This window comes from Tarenaya hassleriana, unplaced genomic scaffold (assembly GCF_000463585.1).
Source record: "Tarenaya hassleriana unplaced genomic scaffold, ASM46358v1 Cleome22, whole genome shotgun sequence".
In the NCBI taxonomy this organism is placed as follows: Eukaryota; Viridiplantae; Streptophyta; class Magnoliopsida; order Brassicales; family Cleomaceae; genus Tarenaya; species Tarenaya hassleriana.
In genome coordinates this window covers 979,070-996,485 of record NW_010965541.1, presented here as the reverse complement: position 1 = coordinate 996,485, position 17,416 = coordinate 979,070, and the positions used below count along the sequence as shown (strand labels likewise).

Sequence of the window (17,416 nt, the reverse complement as noted above, 5' to 3'; positions counted from 1 at the left end):
ACACGATCAGACGCTCTTGTCTGGCCGCTGTGGGACGAAAAACCCTCTATACGACTCAGCCAATCGATCTGCCAGTGCAACAACATCCCTGAATCTTTTTCGAATCCACCAAAGTCAAGAAGATTTGTTGTGGTCGTAATGAGGTAGGTGATGTAAGTGTTTCCTCCAAGAACGATGAAATTAGCGCTCTCCTGCTCTTTCTAAGGGTCCGATACAGTGATCTTGATGTAATCGGAGCCAGGGGAAGACGGAGATCTCGAGAGTGAGTCAGCGGATAGACTTAGAAAGCTATTGTTCTCTGCACCGTTGATCTCCCTAATGGAGCCCTCGTCGAAAGGGCTGGAGATCACATCGGCGTAAGAGGGAGGCTCGATGTCGCCGCTGTTGGGCGTAGAACCGGAGCTCCGGAGATATCCGTACGACAGTATTGTGAGAAGTGGATCGGAATCGGCGGGAGTCACAACGATCGGCGGCAGGTGGCGCGCGTCGGCGAGTGGCGACATCGCGCTGCGATAACCAGAGCAGGCCGCGAACAAGAGGGGCCTGGTTAGGCCCAATAAGCAAAACAGTCTTATTCTGAACCGTGACAGAGTTATCTCCGCTCCCAAACGGTTTCAGTTGGTCTTTTCCAGCGGCTACAGCCTTCTGATCCTCCATTACTGCAACTGAGACCTGCGAGAGCATTCCAACTCTTTCGAATGGCATCGAAATTCGGGCTGGCGGGTCCGACCCATCCAGGATGCCATCGATTCTCGTCAGTTCAAATATGCCCTCAAGCTCGTCACCGCCCTTCTCTCCAAGTACCCCAATCCTCCTTATGCTCTTGTAGGTGTTTTACCCACATTCTTCTCTGGTCTCCTACCGAAATGAGATCGTAATTTAATGGAGGGTCGTGTTTATTAAGCGCTTAAAGCTCTCATTTTTTAGAGAATGGGCAACATGGATGAGGCATTGTCAGTTTGCTCGAAATTGCTAAGAAGCCATCAAAATGTATAAACTTGCTGGAAAAGAAAGGGTTTTGCTTTGGTCAGTTACAGGTACCGGCCGTGTTTCAAACCCTGTCTCACCAAACCTTATGATCAGGCTTTTCAAATATCTGCATTCTTTTACTTACTGCTATGAGGATTTCCCAAAGGTGGAGATAAGCTATTGCTTACGGCAGAAGGTTTACTTGAGAGGCACATAGCTTCTCGCAGTTTGCATGTGCCAGAAGGTTAACTGCACTTGCCCCCTTGTGGAAGTTGAAGACCTCTGTATCATTTCTTCTACTGATTAAAGAGCGGACTTTTTGCAGCTCTCATTGTCTATATCCCTCTTCTGGAAAAACTGTCCAAATATAATGATGCTTTAGAAGTGCTTTCTGGAAATCTAGGGTCTCTTTTTGATGATTGAAGTTGATAAACTACGAATACAGGTGGGTTACAAAGCTTTTCGGTGTGAAAGGAAAAACAAGTTTCATAGTTTTGCTTCATGGTTCTCATGATTAGTTTCACAAGGATGCCAAAATATCTCATAACTATACATTTTCCCAGATCAAATCTTATTTAGCGTCTCTATTTATGCATAATAACATGGATATTTTGCATATTGAATTCCTTTCCCATGTGTTCGCCTAGCCCTGTTACTCCGACAGCGGAGACTCCTGGCAAGGGACTATGCTGCCTCTGCCGAGATGTCTATAAGCAAATAATAGCGTTAAGGTATGTCTTCGAAGCATGAGCCTCTGAACTGTCAGTGATTCTAAGAATTCTAGTCTGACTGCCATTTGGTCTGTTTGCTACTGCAGCTAAAGTTTATGCTTTTTATGCCATCATGCTGATATGGTCTTCCTGTGTTCTCTTGACAGTCCAGACGATTGGGAGTGTTTTCTACACTATCTTGGCTGTATGCTTGAAGATAACACCATCTGGAAGCACTCTGCCGACAATGACCAAATGCATCCTACGAAATTCATAGAATGCAAGTTTTCTCACCCGACTGATGAAATGGTGATGATATTGCCCCTTTGCCAGATTAATTTAGAATTTTCCTTATTTTCATCGTAGCTTGTCCTGATGCCAACACCATTCATGTTGTTCATTATGCAGTTTGATTGTCGCATGTCAAGTGCATCAAATTTGACGCACAAATTACAAAGAGAAACTCAGAATGCTAACCTAAGGGGTCCGTACTTGGCAGAACTTGAAATCGAGAGAAGAAACTTCTTGCTTTAATGTCTTCTTGTCTTCGAATTCCTTGCATAAAGTTCAACGTTGCTTTTCTACGTCTCTTTGAGCTTTTGTTCATTTGTGCGCAGATTTGGCCATTTAGCGTGCTTTGCTTCTGATGTTGGAGGATTCCTACAAGTCTTATCCCCAGACAAAAAGGCAGAATTTGTGGAGATGCTATCGGCAAATGCAGAGACTCCTTTTCTGCATCGCCAACTAAAGTGCTCGGCCAATAAAGAGGTTCCGAGGTTAGCTTTTCTAATCAGTTCTTTGTATACTTGTATGCACTGTATGCTATTAAGTATTAACTAACTGTGTGGAAACAATCTCTGCAGAACCTTGGCTCAGATTTGGTTGACTGTTTAAACTTTGCGGTGCTTTGGAGTGCATGGAGCCCGAATTCCCTGTTGGAGGGTCTTATTTGGGACAGAAAAAGACCAACAGAATTGCCTGTCATCGGTACTTGCCCATCCAGTCTTCAAATTTTGGTCCAGATCACCACTGGCATGGCACAATCTTGTAATCCAAGTCTGTGTCAGGTCTTCTCTGCCATCTGGGAAGAAAAAGAAGAAAAGATCAACATTCAGATCAATCTTCCTCCTCTTGGTTAAAGGGTTCGTACCATCGCTCCGCAGCATAGTAAAAGAAAATGATGATCATCTGGAGTGTTATATGTATTCCCTGAAGAGAAAAGCACACCAAGGAGGAGGACCAAGACAGGTGACAAAAGTGTTTGAGCAATGAATCAAAAGTTATCAGATATTTGAAGCTCAGAGAATGCGGAACGCCGGAGATTCAGCTCGCAAAACCGTGAAAGGAGTTTCTCCGGATATGTGATTCCACAACTCAGACAACATATATCTCATGTTTGATGCTGTAAGCTCTTTGATTCTTTGTACTGTCATATCTATCTATGTTTTCCTCAAGAACTGAATCTATTCCTGGTTATATCAGTTCAAGAAATCAAGGAAAAAAAACTACCGTTTTCTACACTGTTGTTTTCAGTACACAGTTGTAGTTATTTTTATTACAAAACTCATGCTACAGACGAAAGCACTATACATAATGTTAAGATTAAAAAAAAGGGAAAGGAAAAACCCTAACAAGACCAGACTAGTCTTTTACAACGAAAACTTGCCACTGAAGAAACCAACGCGGGAATTATGGTTCCGGACCTGCTGCTGCACGACCAACACTGAACCGTGGCTGGCGAACTCGCTGACGGACACGGTGTCGCCGATCACACCGAGCTGATCGTCTTCGCTCCAAGTCGTCAACCCTTCTAGAAGCTTAGGGTTGATTCCTTCTCTCCTCCCCGTAATCCAAAGGTCGAAATCGTTTGCGTTCATGGCCTGAATGGCCGCCAACGTCTCAGCACCGTTCTTGACTATCACCTCCTTGTACGCGATCCTCTCGTTGGCTTCGTTCTTAACCCAGAACCAAGTCACCACCCCGTCGTCCAGCTTCTTCTCCCTCTCGTCGTCCCCTTCTTGCCCGAACGACAGGAAACGTATCACCGTCAGTGTTATGTCGGGGTTCCTGGTCATCCGCTCAGCCAGATTCAGGGCCTCTCTGTTGTCGGCTCCTCCCAGAAACAGCACCACCAACCTCTGTTTCCCTTTTCGTGTCCGGTTCCTGAGCCGACCCTTGTCGTGGTAAATGCAGACGGAGCAAGGGGCATGGGCCAACACGTCATCGTTCACCATCGTCATCCCACTGTCTAGTAGCTCGGTGGGAGCTGCGTCCTCCAGTCGCTCTTTCTGGTAGGGCAATAGAATGAAGGATGTCTGCTTCGCCAAGGCAATTTCACATATATCGCGGTACATGAGGCGTTTCGGCGCATGGGTCGTTCGCCATCCATCTTTCCACTTTATATATGTGTGTATATATATATATATATGCATATACACACATCAGGTTTACTCGCTATATATAAACCTGAGATAGGGTTTCTTTTCTTGCGTCCTTTCACTTCGTAGTCTATGTTATATTCCGCTGAACAATATTGTGTAGGCATGTACATTCACGCACTCCGCTCTTCTCTCCTGGTACAGCCTCAACCCACTCTGGATGGGGTCGTCCCGACCTCCGGTCACGGATTCATCCCCCTCGCCCTCCACATCCTGCTCCTCCTCCTCGTGGTCGATGAAAATTGGAGTGGCACGGCCCACCAGTTCCACCAGCTGGACAGCGAATATCGCAAACGGGCTACTAATGGTGGGGTAAGCAAAGTCGAGGAGGCTGAGGAGACCAACCAGGGTTTCGTGGTGGGAGATGGCAAGAACCAAACCGAGCTCGGAGCAAGGGGGAGTGTGTTGAATGGTTCGACGATTGCTGCTCCTGTAGGGCCGAGTTGGGTCGTAGAGGATGGCGATAACAGGACCGGTTATACCAGTGATCAGCAGAGTTTGGAGGACCATCAAGGTGAAACCGGCGAGTCCGATCATGCGTTTGTCTATCCAATGCAAGTAAAGCAAGATCTCGATTTGTCCCCTGAGGTTCATGACGAGCCCGAGAGTGAAGCTGTCCCTGGCAGGGACCTTGAATAGCAATGCCGCACCGGTGGTGGACACGAACTTGGCAACGTAACCGGCAATGGACATGGCGCAAAGAGGGCCGAGCTGCTGAGGCCATGCCTCGGGGGTCAACAGGTAAACGTTGGTGTGAAGCCCGACCAGAGCGAACGAGAAAGGCATCAGAAACTCGATGATGATAGTCTCACTCCGAGCCACCAACGTCGCACCCAAGGGAGGGCCATCCGGTATCAGCAGTCCCAGCCAAATGGGTCCCACAGCTATAGCCAGACCTATAGGTAATAACATAAGTCAAATATCTTTCCTCCATTGAACTATAAAGAAAAGGGTAGGACGTACCGAACATGTCGGTGAGGAAGCCGATGAACATGACAGCCAGGAGGATAAGGACGATGTAGCTCTGGTCGACGGGTTTCCCCTGGGGCGTTTTCCGGATGATCCATTTCAACGCCCTTCTGACAACGGTCAGCATGAAAGCAGCAAGAACAAAAACAGAGACGAAGTACCAGATGAGAGCCATGAATCCAGCAGAGTCCCACTGCATCCACGCCTCAAAGATTACGAGAACGAATATCCCGACGAAATCCCCAAGAAGTGCCACCGACATGGCAAATTTCCCGACCTCCGAGTTGAGCAGATTGGTGTCATGAAGTACGGTGTATATCACAGGGAATGACGTGATTGCCAAGGAAGAAGCCACGCCCCCAAGGGCCGATATCCTCTTGAGCACTGTCATTCGATTCGTATTCTTACAATGAATGAATGAACACGATCAGATATGATGCAATTGTCAGTAGTTAAGTTACCATGCTCCATGCTGTGCCTCGTTGCTAATCCGACAATGCTGACGCAAACGAAGGGGACGATGACGGCAATGGTGGCTATGTACATGTGCTTCCTCGGAGATTTCCTGATGGCAACAATGTCGGTTTTGACGCCCGTTATGAAGAGGAAATACATGAAACCCATCAGCCCAATGTTCGCAACTGTATACTCCGCCACACGTGGAAACATGTTGTAGTTGAATCTCCGGTTCTGTCCCAGCAGCGACGGTCCGATTATCATCCCACCCTTCAAAATATCAAATCTCGTAGAATCAGAACAGATGACAATATTCTTAAATTTGTAAAAAAAAAAAAGAGAGAGAGAGATTGCAATGGCAACGGACGATGATCTCGGAGACGATGCGGGGCTGGCGGAGAGGGCGGAGGAGGAAGGAGACGGCTTTGATGAAGAAGATGATGGCAATGGCATCGAGCAAGAACGTGGAGAAAGGGTAATTGAGGGGATTATGTCCCCTGAATAACCCGAAGGGCGGGCTCTTGTAACTCTGCCGGCATACGACCGGCAGCCGAACGTTGTCGAAAGGTGCCGTTGCGACGAAGTTCCCTTCATCTCCCACCAACGGACTGTTGAAGCTCCCTGGGAAAACCCTAACCATGCAACAACACGCGCCCACTTCTTCTTTAATCCCTGACTTTGCTTTTCTCTCTGACGAAAAGGCAACAAGAGGAATCAGAGAGCCAGAACAATGGAAGAAGGTGACAGTCAAAGGGCTGTGGACGTGCGTCAAACGGGGAAACACCATTACACGTTTTAGCATTTTTCTTAATTAAACTGTTGCTTTTATTTGGCGTTTCTGTGTTTTTCTTTTTCTGCGTAGATATATTTGAATGCCGCCAAGTAGTGAAACCCACGCTGCCAAATGGGTAAAGGAGAGAAGAATTTGATGTGTTAGTCTTCGCCATCCATCTTTCCACTTTATATATGTGTGTATATATATATATATATGCATATACACACATCAGGTTTACTCGCTATATATAAACCTGAGATAGGGTTTCTTTTCTTGCGTCCTTTCACTTCGTAGTCTATGTTATATTCCGCTGAACAATATTACACCTTTTTTTTAAAAACAATTGAGATATTTATATAACCTTTGTTTCCATAGTCATGAATAGTACATAAGCGTGATACAAATAAAAAGTAGGGCAATCTTTTGGACAAAACTAAAAAAGGACAAAAGACCCTCTATTCCGTATATGAAAAAGGTTAGCTCTAATCTCATAACGACAAGAGGGAACTTGGATCGTATTATATGTAAATAGATAATTCTTGACGCCTGAACTGGAGACATACACGGGGCAACACCTCCACATCTACCACATTTTCATCTAAATACCCTTCAAGTGCTGCTCCTACTCTCCCCCCTCCCAGCTCTTCAATAAATAAAAACTCTTTTTTTCTTGTGTGTGTATGCGTGTATATAAAAAGCAGAACCATAACAATGGCCGGAAACAGTTTGTTGGTGGTCTGGGTTGGTTCTGTAAACCTGAACAGAGGCCTAAAATGAAGCAAGTATAGGGATGAATCTGCCCCATATATGTTTATTAAACCAAGATGGTAAAGCTACACTAGAATGGAGTTTCCAAATTAAAAGAGGGAAAGAAATAAGATTGAACGTGAGGGGGAAGACTCACCTGAAATCATCATGAACCTACCTTACCAGCAAAGCGTTTTGGAGTTATTCTATCCTCTTGCTTCTATAAAAAAACAACAACAACAACAACATCCACGTTGTAAAAAAAAAAGAGACAAACAAAATCAATCAATCAATCCGAAGCTTAGATATGCAATATCCCCACCCCAAAAAAAGAAAGAAAAGAAAAGAAAAGAAAACAGAGATGGAATGAGAAAGAGAGGAGAACAAAAGGGTATTTTGCTCAAAGGTCAAGTGAACAACCTACCTCTTTTATCTCCATATGATGTTTCATAGAACAACTCCCATCATCAATGTAACATTACTAAAATCCCCTCAAACACATTCTTTTTTTTTTTTTTACTACACTCAACAGTAGAGCCCAACAGCTGCTCTCTTCTCTCTCAGTATGGTCTCGACCGGTTTCCACCATGGTAGTTTCTATCTGGTCCCGAACCATAGTTATCCCTTCTTCTGTCTCCCCCACCACCATAGCCACCTCTCCCACCACCTCTGCCACAACAACAAGTTTCTTTAATCTACAAATATCTACACCACATCATCACCATTTTCGCCAATATTTTAGAGACATGATCCACATAACAGAGGCAAAACTCGACTTGCATGCATAACCAGATAATATCATAAGAGAATTGCATAAACAACTAATGTCATCCAATCCAAGACAAGTAGAGCTTAGCAAAAATTTGAAGAGTCTCAACCTAATTTTTAAACAGAGTTACATAGGCTATTCACCCAGGTAGGAAAAAATAGACACTTCTTTTGGCAGGAAACTATGAGAGGAGCAAGCCAATAAACCCACTTCACAATCAAATCCCTAACAGCAAACAGTAGAGACTGCGAAAAATGGGATCGTAATATTGAGACTATTTCACTACGTTGATACCATTTCCTTCGCCAGAACAATTTCCAGAAATTTGATCTAGAGGTGATTTTATGCTGAATCAGGAGATACTTGTTCTACATCATAGATGTGAGTATAAGGTGTGTGACAAAAGGAAAAGATTGCACAAGACAATCAAAAAATGAAACAACCTATAGCACCAGAAATATTCGAAAAGAAAGGCCAGTGGGTTGTTCAACTCAGGAATAAACAGCGAATGCAACCTAGGTGCAATAAATAGCAAGCACATAACAGCGAGTCAGCAGAAACAACACAGGTATAACTGCTATACCATGCACAGACCTATCAAGTGAGTAGTTAGTTTTGAAAGATAAACAGAGTCAAGGGAGCAATTGGAATAGTATTCATGCAGAATTAGGACAAAATGAAGTGTTGAACCTCTGGTCATATGCAGGAGCACGAGGGGCAGACTTCTCCGCCATCACAACGCTGATCTTATGCCCTCTCATTTCATAATCTACAAGAAATGCACACAACTCTTCAGTCATCAAAAAAATTCTCAAGCAATTACATCATACTATGCAGAAAAGGTACAGTACATACTGTTGAAAAAGCCGCCTGCAGAATGCGCAGCACTAGGATCTTCATAAGCAAGGCACGCGTCGCCTTTATTGTTTCCCTTTTCATCAGTATAGATTTTGATATTCCAGGGCCACTGATCTTTATAGCCCCGCTTCTGCTTAATTCTCCCAACCTATAAAATGAATTCAACAGAAAATGCTTTCTAAATCAGAATCAGACTAGAATGTCTAGGGAAGATCAAGGGTATTCTAGAACAAAACAATAAATACCAAAACTTTCAAATATAGGTCTAAAATTCAAGTTAGAACCATGAGACATACTGCATAAACCCAACCGTGGAATAGATTAGCAACGAGTGGTCTGACTCTGAAAGACTGAAACATAACAAAAACAAAGAGAACAGTATTTTACCTGGCCAATGCCACCAAAGAGATCTCTGAGTTCATCAGTGGTCACATCTGGAGGCAAGTTTGAAATGTATATTCTCGCATTATCACATGTCTCATCGCAATCCCCATCACACTGCTTGACTTGGGTACGGGAATCAGCAGCAGCATCTCCATAACCACCCTCTTGGCGACGTGGAGCACCACCACCAGCTGGACCACCACCTCTACCACCACTCCTCTGCCCATCCCCATTGTAACCTCCAACAGCACCACCATAGGACGGAGGGTATGACGGAGGCCCACCAGCATAACTCGAAGGTGGCGGAACTGCCTCCATTCCGTAGCTTGGATAGCTACCCGCTGGACCCGAGGGTGGTGGATAATTGCCACCAGACCCATCATATGAAGGGATAGCAGCCGGAGGTGCCTGCCCGTAAGTTTCATTTTCCCTCTGCTGATTGTTACCATATCTACCACCACCACCACTACCACCACTCCTAGCGTCAAATCTACCACCATCATAGCTGTTGCTCCTACCACTATCATTTCTACCTCCTCGACTACCGCCATAACCTCCAGCACCTCCTCCCCGGTTATATCCACCACCTCCACGATCACCCGTACCAGCAGGAGCGGGTGTACCACACTTGTTACACTCAATTCTTCTCGCAAAATTCACGTTCCCGCAGCTATATACAAATAGTTGAGATATAAGTAGGGATTTAAACAAATCTAGGTTTAGCAACTACAGGTCATGAAGTTCAACCGACGATATCAGCATCATTAACCACGCAGAACAAACGAGGCGGCAGATTACGCCACAGATAAACACATGATACGCACCTAGGGTTGGGGCAGCGCCAATCTCCATCTCTGCCACCGCCACCGCCACCACCTCCTCCGCGACCGCCACCTCTACCGCCGCCGCTGCCTCTTCCACCGCGATCCCCTCCTTGATATCCACCACCGCCTGTTCAACAATCAAATCAACATGATGAATAGCAATTGTGAAAAAACCATGCGGGAAACACAAATATTTTCGAACAAAGAAGGAGAAATATCCGTCCGAGCGGGCAAACCTCGATTTCCTCTACCACCGCGTCCGCCGTAACCTCCTCCTCCACGGCCGCCTCCATATCCACCATCGCCTCCGTAGCCTCCACCTCCGCCGTAACCGTCACCGCCGTAAGAAGGAGGAGGGGCACCGCCGCCGCCATCTTGATTGTACATCCCAGCCATGACCTAGGGTTTTGTTAAAAGGGAACGGACACAAACCTTATAGAGAGAGACTTATGACACGTGCTTCAAAGCATGTAATGAACTTCTACTACTAGTAGTATACAAAAGATGCTCATATTTTGGTCGCTGAATAAAATATCAAGAAACAAAGATCGGCGTAATAATCGTGCGGTTCTGAGCCGCCCACGTATCAATAGTAAAGCCCAGCCCATAAAGAGTGATTATCCGGCCCACCTATCGTCGCTGGGGCATTCGTCTTATTATGTTTGTATGGAATCGTTTGCCTTAATCTGTCAAAAATTATTTTTAAATGTTCACTTCTCGTCAACAAGTCGATATGTCCGAGTGGTTAAGGAGACAGACTCGAAATCTGTTGGGCTTTGCCTGCGCAGGTTCGAATCCTGCTGTCGACGACAATTATTTTTCGTTTTTAGTCTCTCTGATCAATAATATTATTATATGCATACACATATAAAACATACTTTATTGGTTCTTGACCGTTTCGTGATTGACAAAAGCAAAGGGAAAATGCAATTTTTGACCCAATAAACAAATTCCAAAAAAAAGGCATTTTTAATTTTTAGTAGATTTTGGTCGTAATTAATTAGGGTTTTGTATAGGTATATCCAAAAGGACCATAAGATTAAGAAGATGTCCGTCAGCTTTCGTCAAGTGGTGCCACGTGAAGCTTTTTCAGAATCCACCACGTCCCCCACGTGCCCTGTGCCTTTTCCTTCTTTTCTAATCCATTTTTGTTAACCCACTGACTTGTGTGTGGTCTCCGGTTGCGGTCATCATTGTGTTCATGGTCCCATAAGTTCATAACTCTTTTAGTTATCTGTTTTAATACAATATTAATATTATCATATGCCGAGTTAGGCTTTCAAATATATTATTCTTTCATAGTTAAAAACTTAAAAGTGAATATATATATATATATATATATGCTAGGGTGGATATTATCTCCCAAAAAATCGAATGGAACTGCTATTCGATTTGTATTCAAACCGAAAATTTAGATATCCAAAATTTACGAATCAAATACGTATATTAATTTCAAGATATTTTTTTGATACAAATCGGATACTAATTATGATCCGTACTTTTTAGTAATGTTATTAAATATATAGATAATTTGATAATTAATTTTTATTTAGGGTAACTTTGAAAAAATATATATCGTTTTTATAGATATCCGAAATTGTTGATACAAATATTTATAAATATTTATCATTTTGTAGGTCGGATACGGATATTCGAAAAAATATTTATTTTTATCATATTTTTAATTAATTGGATACAAATATTCAAAATTGCGAATATTCGAAAACTACAAATCAAATATGGATAACAAAATCGAATATTTGCATGGATCGAATACGGATACCGATATCTAAAAAAACTTTGGATATACGAGCCGTGTCCAACCTGTTATATACTACCACAAAAAAAAATACACATTTAAGCAGCAAGTAAAAACCATATATTTAAATTTTGCCACACAAAAAATACATTTATGCAACAACTAGAAACTTAAAAGGGAATACAGATGATAAATTTTGCCCCACAAAAAAAAAATACATCTGTGCAACAAAATGTAGCTAAATTATAATAAGGTGACTATCATAAGCTTTGTGAAAGGGTTGCACGTGACAGATAATAAGTGAATGAGCTTTTGGTTATCCTTCCGTGTGCTTTTGTTTGGTGACTGTTGCGCGTGTTGTTCCCATCACTCTTGTCTCCATCTTAACTATAACATTTTTTTTATTTTATCTTATATGTCATGCTAAATTAGCATATAACCTATTGTTTTTATAATTTTGAAATAATCACAATTCTAATCTATGGGGAAAAAACTACTAAAAATTTTCAAACTTATAATTTGGTAGAAAATTAATTTCTTAACTTATAGGACATGATAATTCCTACACTTACTTCAAAGTGTTATAATCGCTCTAACAAAATTTTTGACGAAAATAATATATTGAACAATCATACGTGACACATTGTAACGATCTGAGGCCGCTGCGGAATGATAGAATTATCTCCACACAACAATACGAGACCTTTTAGCGTGTTTTGTCTTCACTCGCATACATCCCGAAAAGTATTTTTCAATAGATCACCCATCATAAGACTACTCCAAAGCAAGCACGCTTAACTTTGGAGTTCTGAGATGAGCAACCGAAAGGGTAGATGCATCTTGTTACTTTGAGTAGCTCAATTAATTCTTAGTTATCTCTGACTGTGTAGTCTCAGACCTACACATTCATCGGATCCCTCTAATTCTGGTGCGTTCGATTCATTCTTATATCCCCTAACCAGAAGTTCGTCAGGAGCCGCCCATTGTCCATACCTCTCGCACCGGCGATCACTCCCCGGCCTCCTACGGTATCCTGGGCTGTCACACGCATCAATTGTCAAGACATGTCAGCATTTTATGTCATGTATGCATAATTGTGTTTAATAGACACGATTTTACAAAACCGGTTCGTAATAGTGAAAATTCTGGTTCACCAAAAGATATGGGATAACGTTGAAGATCAGAATAATTATCATCACTGTCGGTTCTCGAGCTCTAGATCTCTACCAAAACAGGAGCGTTTGGCGTCGAAATAACCGTCATCGGGGCTATATCTCTTTCATCCCAAAATTTTTGGTGAGAAGAGACGCGGCGACAAGAAATACCATCGATAAATCCGGATGTGCCCTCCAAATTGTTACTTTTAATGAACTAGAATTTTTACTATTACAAATTTGTTTTGTTAAACCGTGTCTATTAAATTCGATTCTGTATATATGATATTAAAATCTAACGTGTTTTGATAATTCATGTTACGTAGAATTATTCTACACATTATTTTGGTCAAATTTATGGTAAGAACGATAATGATACTCTTAACTAAATTTAAAAATTATTTTATCCAAATTTTTAAGTTTCGGAAATAAATAGATAGTTTCACACGTTTGAGAATTCTGAAGAGTATCCCTAATCTATAAATTGAACTTGGCCCATTATTTCAATATATATACAGATGTGTATATGTATATGCGTGTGTGTGTTGCATTGTGATTAAAGTGAAAACCTCATCTCTTTTTTTAACAGACAAGTCACAAACAAAAAACCAGAGGGATTTTACGAAATCCTTTTTAACCAACCAAGCGCCCTTTCTCTCTCCTCCCTCGGAGACCATTTCCCAGACAAACCCTAGTTTCCGATCTCCACCGTAAATGTGGCGGCCGCGGGGCAAATCGTCGCCGAATTATTCACCTTCCTTCTCCTTCAAAGACATCCACCATCTCTGCACCGACGATTACTCCGCTTTCCCTCCATCTTCTCCCAAGTGCCCCAACCGGGTTTTCCATCGAGTTCGCCTCGCCAGCTCCGTCCTCCGATCCTGGCCCTCCCATCGCAATCAGCTCCCCTACATAGATTCCGATCCTCCTGATGTCCGGATTTCGCTTCCAGGCGCGGAGAACAGCATCGTCCTCTACTTCACCAGCCTGCGGGTAGTACGGTCGACCTTCGAGGAATGCAAAGCCGTCAGATCCATCCTCCGTGCGTTCCGCGTCCGGATCGACGAGAGAGATATGTCGATGGACGCGTCTTTCGCCACGGAGCTCAGGCGGATCTTCGGGGAGGGGAAGGTGCAGAAGCTACCGCGCGTGTTCATCGGCGGAAGGTACGTAGGCGGAGCGGAGGAGGTGAAGCAGCTGCACGAGATGGGAGAGCTTAAGAAGCTCGTTCAAGGATTGCTCCCGGCTGAATCTGGAGAATGCGAAGGTTGCGAAGGTCACGGCTTCGTTCCCTGCAACGACTGCCATGGCAGCCACAAGCTCTACAGTGTCAAGCTAGGGTTCAGATCATGCTCCTCTTGCAACGAGAACGGTCTCATCAGGTGCCCTTCCTGTTCCTCCCCTCCCCCCTCTCGTTCTTCTTCCTAGCCCCTTCAGCAAAAAAAAAAATTGCTGTTTTTGGGTGTTAAATATGTCACTTGCGATTTTTTTTTAGGGACTGTAAAAGGGAAGTCTATTAGATTTGCGGGTGTTGCGGACCTCATTACCATTCTAAGTTCTAACCTCTTATGCTCTCTCACTTGGATCAATTCTCCTTGTATTTTTGTTCTTCTTTCCTTTTAATAAAAACAATTCCAACGATCACTCGATTTCATGAATTATTATCCGTATCTGTACTTCGTACCCATCATCTGTGGATTATACAATATAAACCCAAATTATCATAACTTTTTTCTTTAAAAAGAAATAACTTTCCTTGCAAATTGGTTCTGAATCCATATTGCATAAAAAAAAAAAAAATTGGAAACTAAGTCACCCGATGACACTGAATTGAAGACATCAGCTACTATATTAGACTTTTTTCTTCTCTCAAGTACTTGTTTCTTTCACACTATTCAAAAAGGACTTTTTAAATTGTATAATTGTGTAGCTGGCTACTTTTTTAAAATAAAAAATAAAAAAAATTGACAGATAATTGGGCATTATAAAAAATTATCCTCATTATTTTAACTTCACCTTTTTTTTTTCAATTGTTTTCAACTGTGATCAATGTTCACAAAAATATAATTTGATCATGTTGGTTTCATTACATATAATTTATAATGTTTTTATCTAATAATTAGGGATGAACATTATGACTTCGCTACGTATCTTTGGAGAGATCAGAAATATATTCTGGTCATATGTTGATCTAATGGGTCATAATGTATAATTTATAATGTTTTTATCAAATAATTAGTGAAATGTGTAAGGAACAGTGGCGGATCCAAAATTTTTTTAAAGTGGGGACAATAGTTATAAATTTTATATAAAATACAAAAAAATTAAAAATAATAAAAATATATCGTTATAAAAATATTCATATGTTCTATAACTGAATTTTATTTATAGTCCTTCGCTTTTTAATATATTTATAATAACTTTATTTTTAACCATCTAAAAATATATTATTTTTCGGTTAAATAAATTAGACAATCATTCAAAAACTGATAACTAATCTGATTGCACAAAATTATCTTCGCAAAGTTTATCGTTAAAAATATCTATCAATAGTTACGGTGACAACGAATAAAATTAAAACTAATTTTAAAAGTCTGTATATCAATAGATATGAAAGATATTTTTTGGTTTCTACCGTAACACGAGTAAGATCTTCAAAACTAGTCAAATTAGAAAATTTATAATCTTCTATCAAATTATCGATGTAGATAAATATATATAAGAGAAATTTCCAAAAAAAATATCGAATTTGGAGATAGCTGACGTAATAATACCGAACTTTTCTAACTTACAATTTAAATATGAACTCGTCGATATAATACCTTGCCTTATTTTTTTTTTTTTTTTGTAAACAATCAGTATGATGAATGGGCCGGTCAATATATCATAAGACGGCCGTTCGAATTAGGCCCATGCGGATTCGACGTGTGTGGATTCTAATCCTCGCAAGAAAATAACACGTTCGGGCCGACGACAGCTAAAGATGGGCCTTATGAAGACATCCCAGTGTCAAAAATATTAATGACTCGTGTTGTTGTCAACTTGTCATCCATTAAATCGTTAGTCGGAAACATTTGGTGGAACCCTAAATTTTGCTGTCGGATTGAATAAGCGATCGATCGAGGCGGTCTATCAACCACGCGATCGTACCTACCCACATCGCGCTATCAAATCTTATGGCCCTTTCTGTCGATTTTGCTTCCCGCATGTCTTGTGAAACTTTTGTAATAAGTACTAATCACCCACGTGTCCCCGTAAGATTGGTTAGACCCTTTGTTGTAATCTGCTGCTGCTGTTCTTAGGTGGTCACTCGTCCAATGGCAATTGCAATCGCAATCGAGATGATCGTAGATGTTTCTGATGGGTTTGTTGGCGATTGCAGGAGATTTGTGTTAACCGATAGAAAAATTGTTGTTGATAGCGATTACAAATAATTACGATTCAAAATGAGTGATTGATGGGGATTGTGATTTTGTGTATATTACTAAAAAGATATCATTTTGATTAAACACAATCGTAATACATTATGATTAGAATATTTCCTTTCTGTTATGATTCTTCAAGCGATTGCGACTAGATGGTTCGTCATGTTGTATGTTCATACAATGATATCTTTCCCCTGTTTTTTCTTTCTTTTGGTGGTCAATTTGCTCCGAGTAAACATGTGGATATAGGGGTAGATATTTCGGTCAAAAAAATTGATATCATTCACAACGGAACCATTCAAAATTTTTTAATGGTAATTTTTTTAAAAGAATTTCAAAACTAAACCGAACCGAAATTTTAAAATTTTTGAAAAGATCATTTTTTTTTTCAAAAAAAAACTGTTTTTTTTCTTTAATGAAAACCAATGTCGAAATAAATATGATATAATAACCGATTGGTACATATTTTTATAGAACTAACCGACCAAACGGAACAATTACCAAATCGAATAGGGAAATGTGAAGAGTGAAAACTGTGATTGATGTTTAAAAAAATATACAAGTAGAAGTCTTAAATACCATCTAATTCGTGTATTATGAGATGTGAGAGTTAGATTAGAAGCGCATCATTAACTAACTCGACAGACAAAGTACATGACGCAAAACAATTGCAATTTTGACTCTTGGGAAGTAAGATATATAAGACTCGTGCATGTTTTGCACCAAGCGTATCAATGTTGTCTGGTTCGTGTATATATATACATATATATATGTTAGATCCATCTCGTTTGTTTTTTTATTCCTGATGTTCTCCCCCATATATATATATATAAGGAATATATTCCGATTATACCCTAAACCCAGAAAAAGAAATGCAGCCTACTTGGAAAAGAGAAGAGACTGGTTGGTAATTAGGACGGGGGACGATGGCTTGGTGGTGTCGGAAGGGGCAACTCGGTTGCCGAGTTCCACGTCGGACACGTCGGAGTGGTCAGGAAGACGATGCCGGCTCTTCAGGCATGGAAGCAGCACCAGGAGCAAGAGGAGAGCGGCGAAGCTGACGAGGAAGACGACCATCAAGATCTCTCCGTTCAAAGCGTAGTTCTTGTCCCTCTCGTACGGAATCATCATCTCCCCCGCCTCCCCCCCTGGACTCATCGCTTCATTTCTCGCCATTTT

At 41.5% G+C, this 17,416-nt stretch overlaps 3 protein-coding genes, 1 non-coding gene and 1 pseudogene across 6 annotated transcripts; 2 read left to right on the top strand and 3 right to left on the bottom strand.

Moving 5' to 3' along the window:
• Nucleotides 1-6: 6 nt before the first annotated feature.
• Nucleotides 7-1,694, bottom strand: LOC104815130 (annotated as a pseudogene).
• Nucleotides 1,695-3,132: 1,438 nt separating this feature from the next.
• On the bottom strand, nucleotides 3,133-7,581 carry LOC104814918 (cation/H(+) antiporter 24-like). The gene is made up of 7 exons (XM_019202694.1): nucleotides 7,489-7,581; nucleotides 7,222-7,284; nucleotides 5,910-6,232; nucleotides 5,548-5,812; nucleotides 5,081-5,470; nucleotides 4,217-5,013; nucleotides 3,133-4,057 (listed from the first exon to the last, which is right to left on the bottom strand). The coding sequence occupies exons 2-7, from the start codon at nucleotides 7,232-7,234 to the stop codon at nucleotides 3,329-3,331; spliced, it is 2,517 nt and encodes an 838-aa protein (XP_019058239.1). The 5' UTR covers nucleotides 7,235-7,284; nucleotides 7,489-7,581; the 3' UTR covers nucleotides 3,133-3,328.
• On the bottom strand, nucleotides 6,667-10,386 carry LOC104814919 (transcription initiation factor TFIID subunit 15b). Of its 2 annotated transcripts, XR_772012.1 has the most exons (7): nucleotides 10,136-10,386; nucleotides 9,900-10,026; nucleotides 9,079-9,745; nucleotides 8,689-8,839; nucleotides 8,524-8,602; nucleotides 7,489-7,733; nucleotides 6,667-7,284 (listed from the first exon to the last, which is right to left on the bottom strand). XR_772012.1 is itself a non-coding variant. In XM_010543163.1 (6 exons), the coding sequence occupies exons 1-6, from the start codon at nucleotides 10,293-10,295 to the stop codon at nucleotides 7,625-7,627; spliced, it is 1,293 nt and encodes a 430-aa protein (XP_010541465.1). In that variant the 5' UTR covers nucleotides 10,296-10,386; the 3' UTR covers nucleotides 7,322-7,624. The 2 variants fall into 2 exon arrangements, 1 of the variants encoding a protein (XP_010541465.1); XM_010543163.1 differs by lacking the exon at nucleotides 6,667-7,284 and having other exon boundaries at nucleotides 7,322-7,733.
• Nucleotides 10,387-10,626: 240 nt separating this feature from the next.
• TRNAS-CGA lies at nucleotides 10,627-10,708 on the top strand. Its single transcript has one exon. It is a non-coding gene; the product is annotated as a tRNA-Ser (tRNA).
• Nucleotides 10,709-13,354: 2,646 nt separating this feature from the next.
• LOC104814917 (uncharacterized protein At5g39865-like) lies at nucleotides 13,355-16,094 on the top strand. 2 transcript variants are annotated; one of them, XM_010543160.2, is made up of 2 exons: nucleotides 13,355-14,194; nucleotides 15,672-16,094. In XM_010543160.2, exons 1-2 carry the CDS (start codon nucleotides 13,527-13,529, stop codon nucleotides 15,700-15,702), a joined length of 699 nt encoding a protein of 232 aa, XP_010541462.1. In that variant the 5' UTR covers nucleotides 13,355-13,526; the 3' UTR covers nucleotides 15,703-16,094. The 2 variants fall into 2 exon arrangements, with proteins under 2 accessions (XP_010541462.1, XP_010541463.1); XM_010543161.2 differs by lacking the exon at nucleotides 15,672-16,094 and adding an exon at nucleotides 14,308-14,470 and having other exon boundaries at nucleotides 13,356-14,194.
• The last annotated feature ends 1,322 nt before the right edge of the window (nucleotides 16,095-17,416 follow it).

Coding starts and splice junctions, on each gene's coding strand:
- LOC104814918 (XM_019202694.1), bottom strand. Junction 5,813..5,909: donor GCATCGTCTCCGAGATCATC/GTCCGTTGCCAT, acceptor GATATTTTGAAG/GGTGGGATGATAATCGGACC. Junction 4,058..4,216: donor GCGTGAATGTACATGCCTAC/ACAATATTGTTC, acceptor GATGGATGGCGA/ACGACCCATGCGCCGAAACG.
- LOC104814919 (XM_010543163.1), bottom strand. CDS start 10,295: ATGGCTGGGATGTACAATCAAGATGGCGGCGGCGGTGCCCCTCCTCCT. Junction 8,840..9,078: donor TCTTTGGTGGCATTGGCCAG/GTAAAATACTGT, acceptor TTCATTTTATAG/GTTGGGAGAATTAAGCAGAA. Junction 7,734..8,523: donor GCTCCTGCATATGACCAGAG/GTTCAACACTTC, acceptor TTGTTGTGGCAG/AGGTGGTGGGAGAGGTGGCT.
- LOC104814917 (XM_010543160.2), top strand. CDS start 13,527: ATGTGGCGGCCGCGGGGCAAATCGTCGCCGAATTATTCACCTTCCTTC. Junction 14,195..15,671: donor AACGAGAACGGTCTCATCAG/GTGCCCTTCCTG, acceptor GTAAACAATCAG/TATGATGAATGGGCCGGTCA.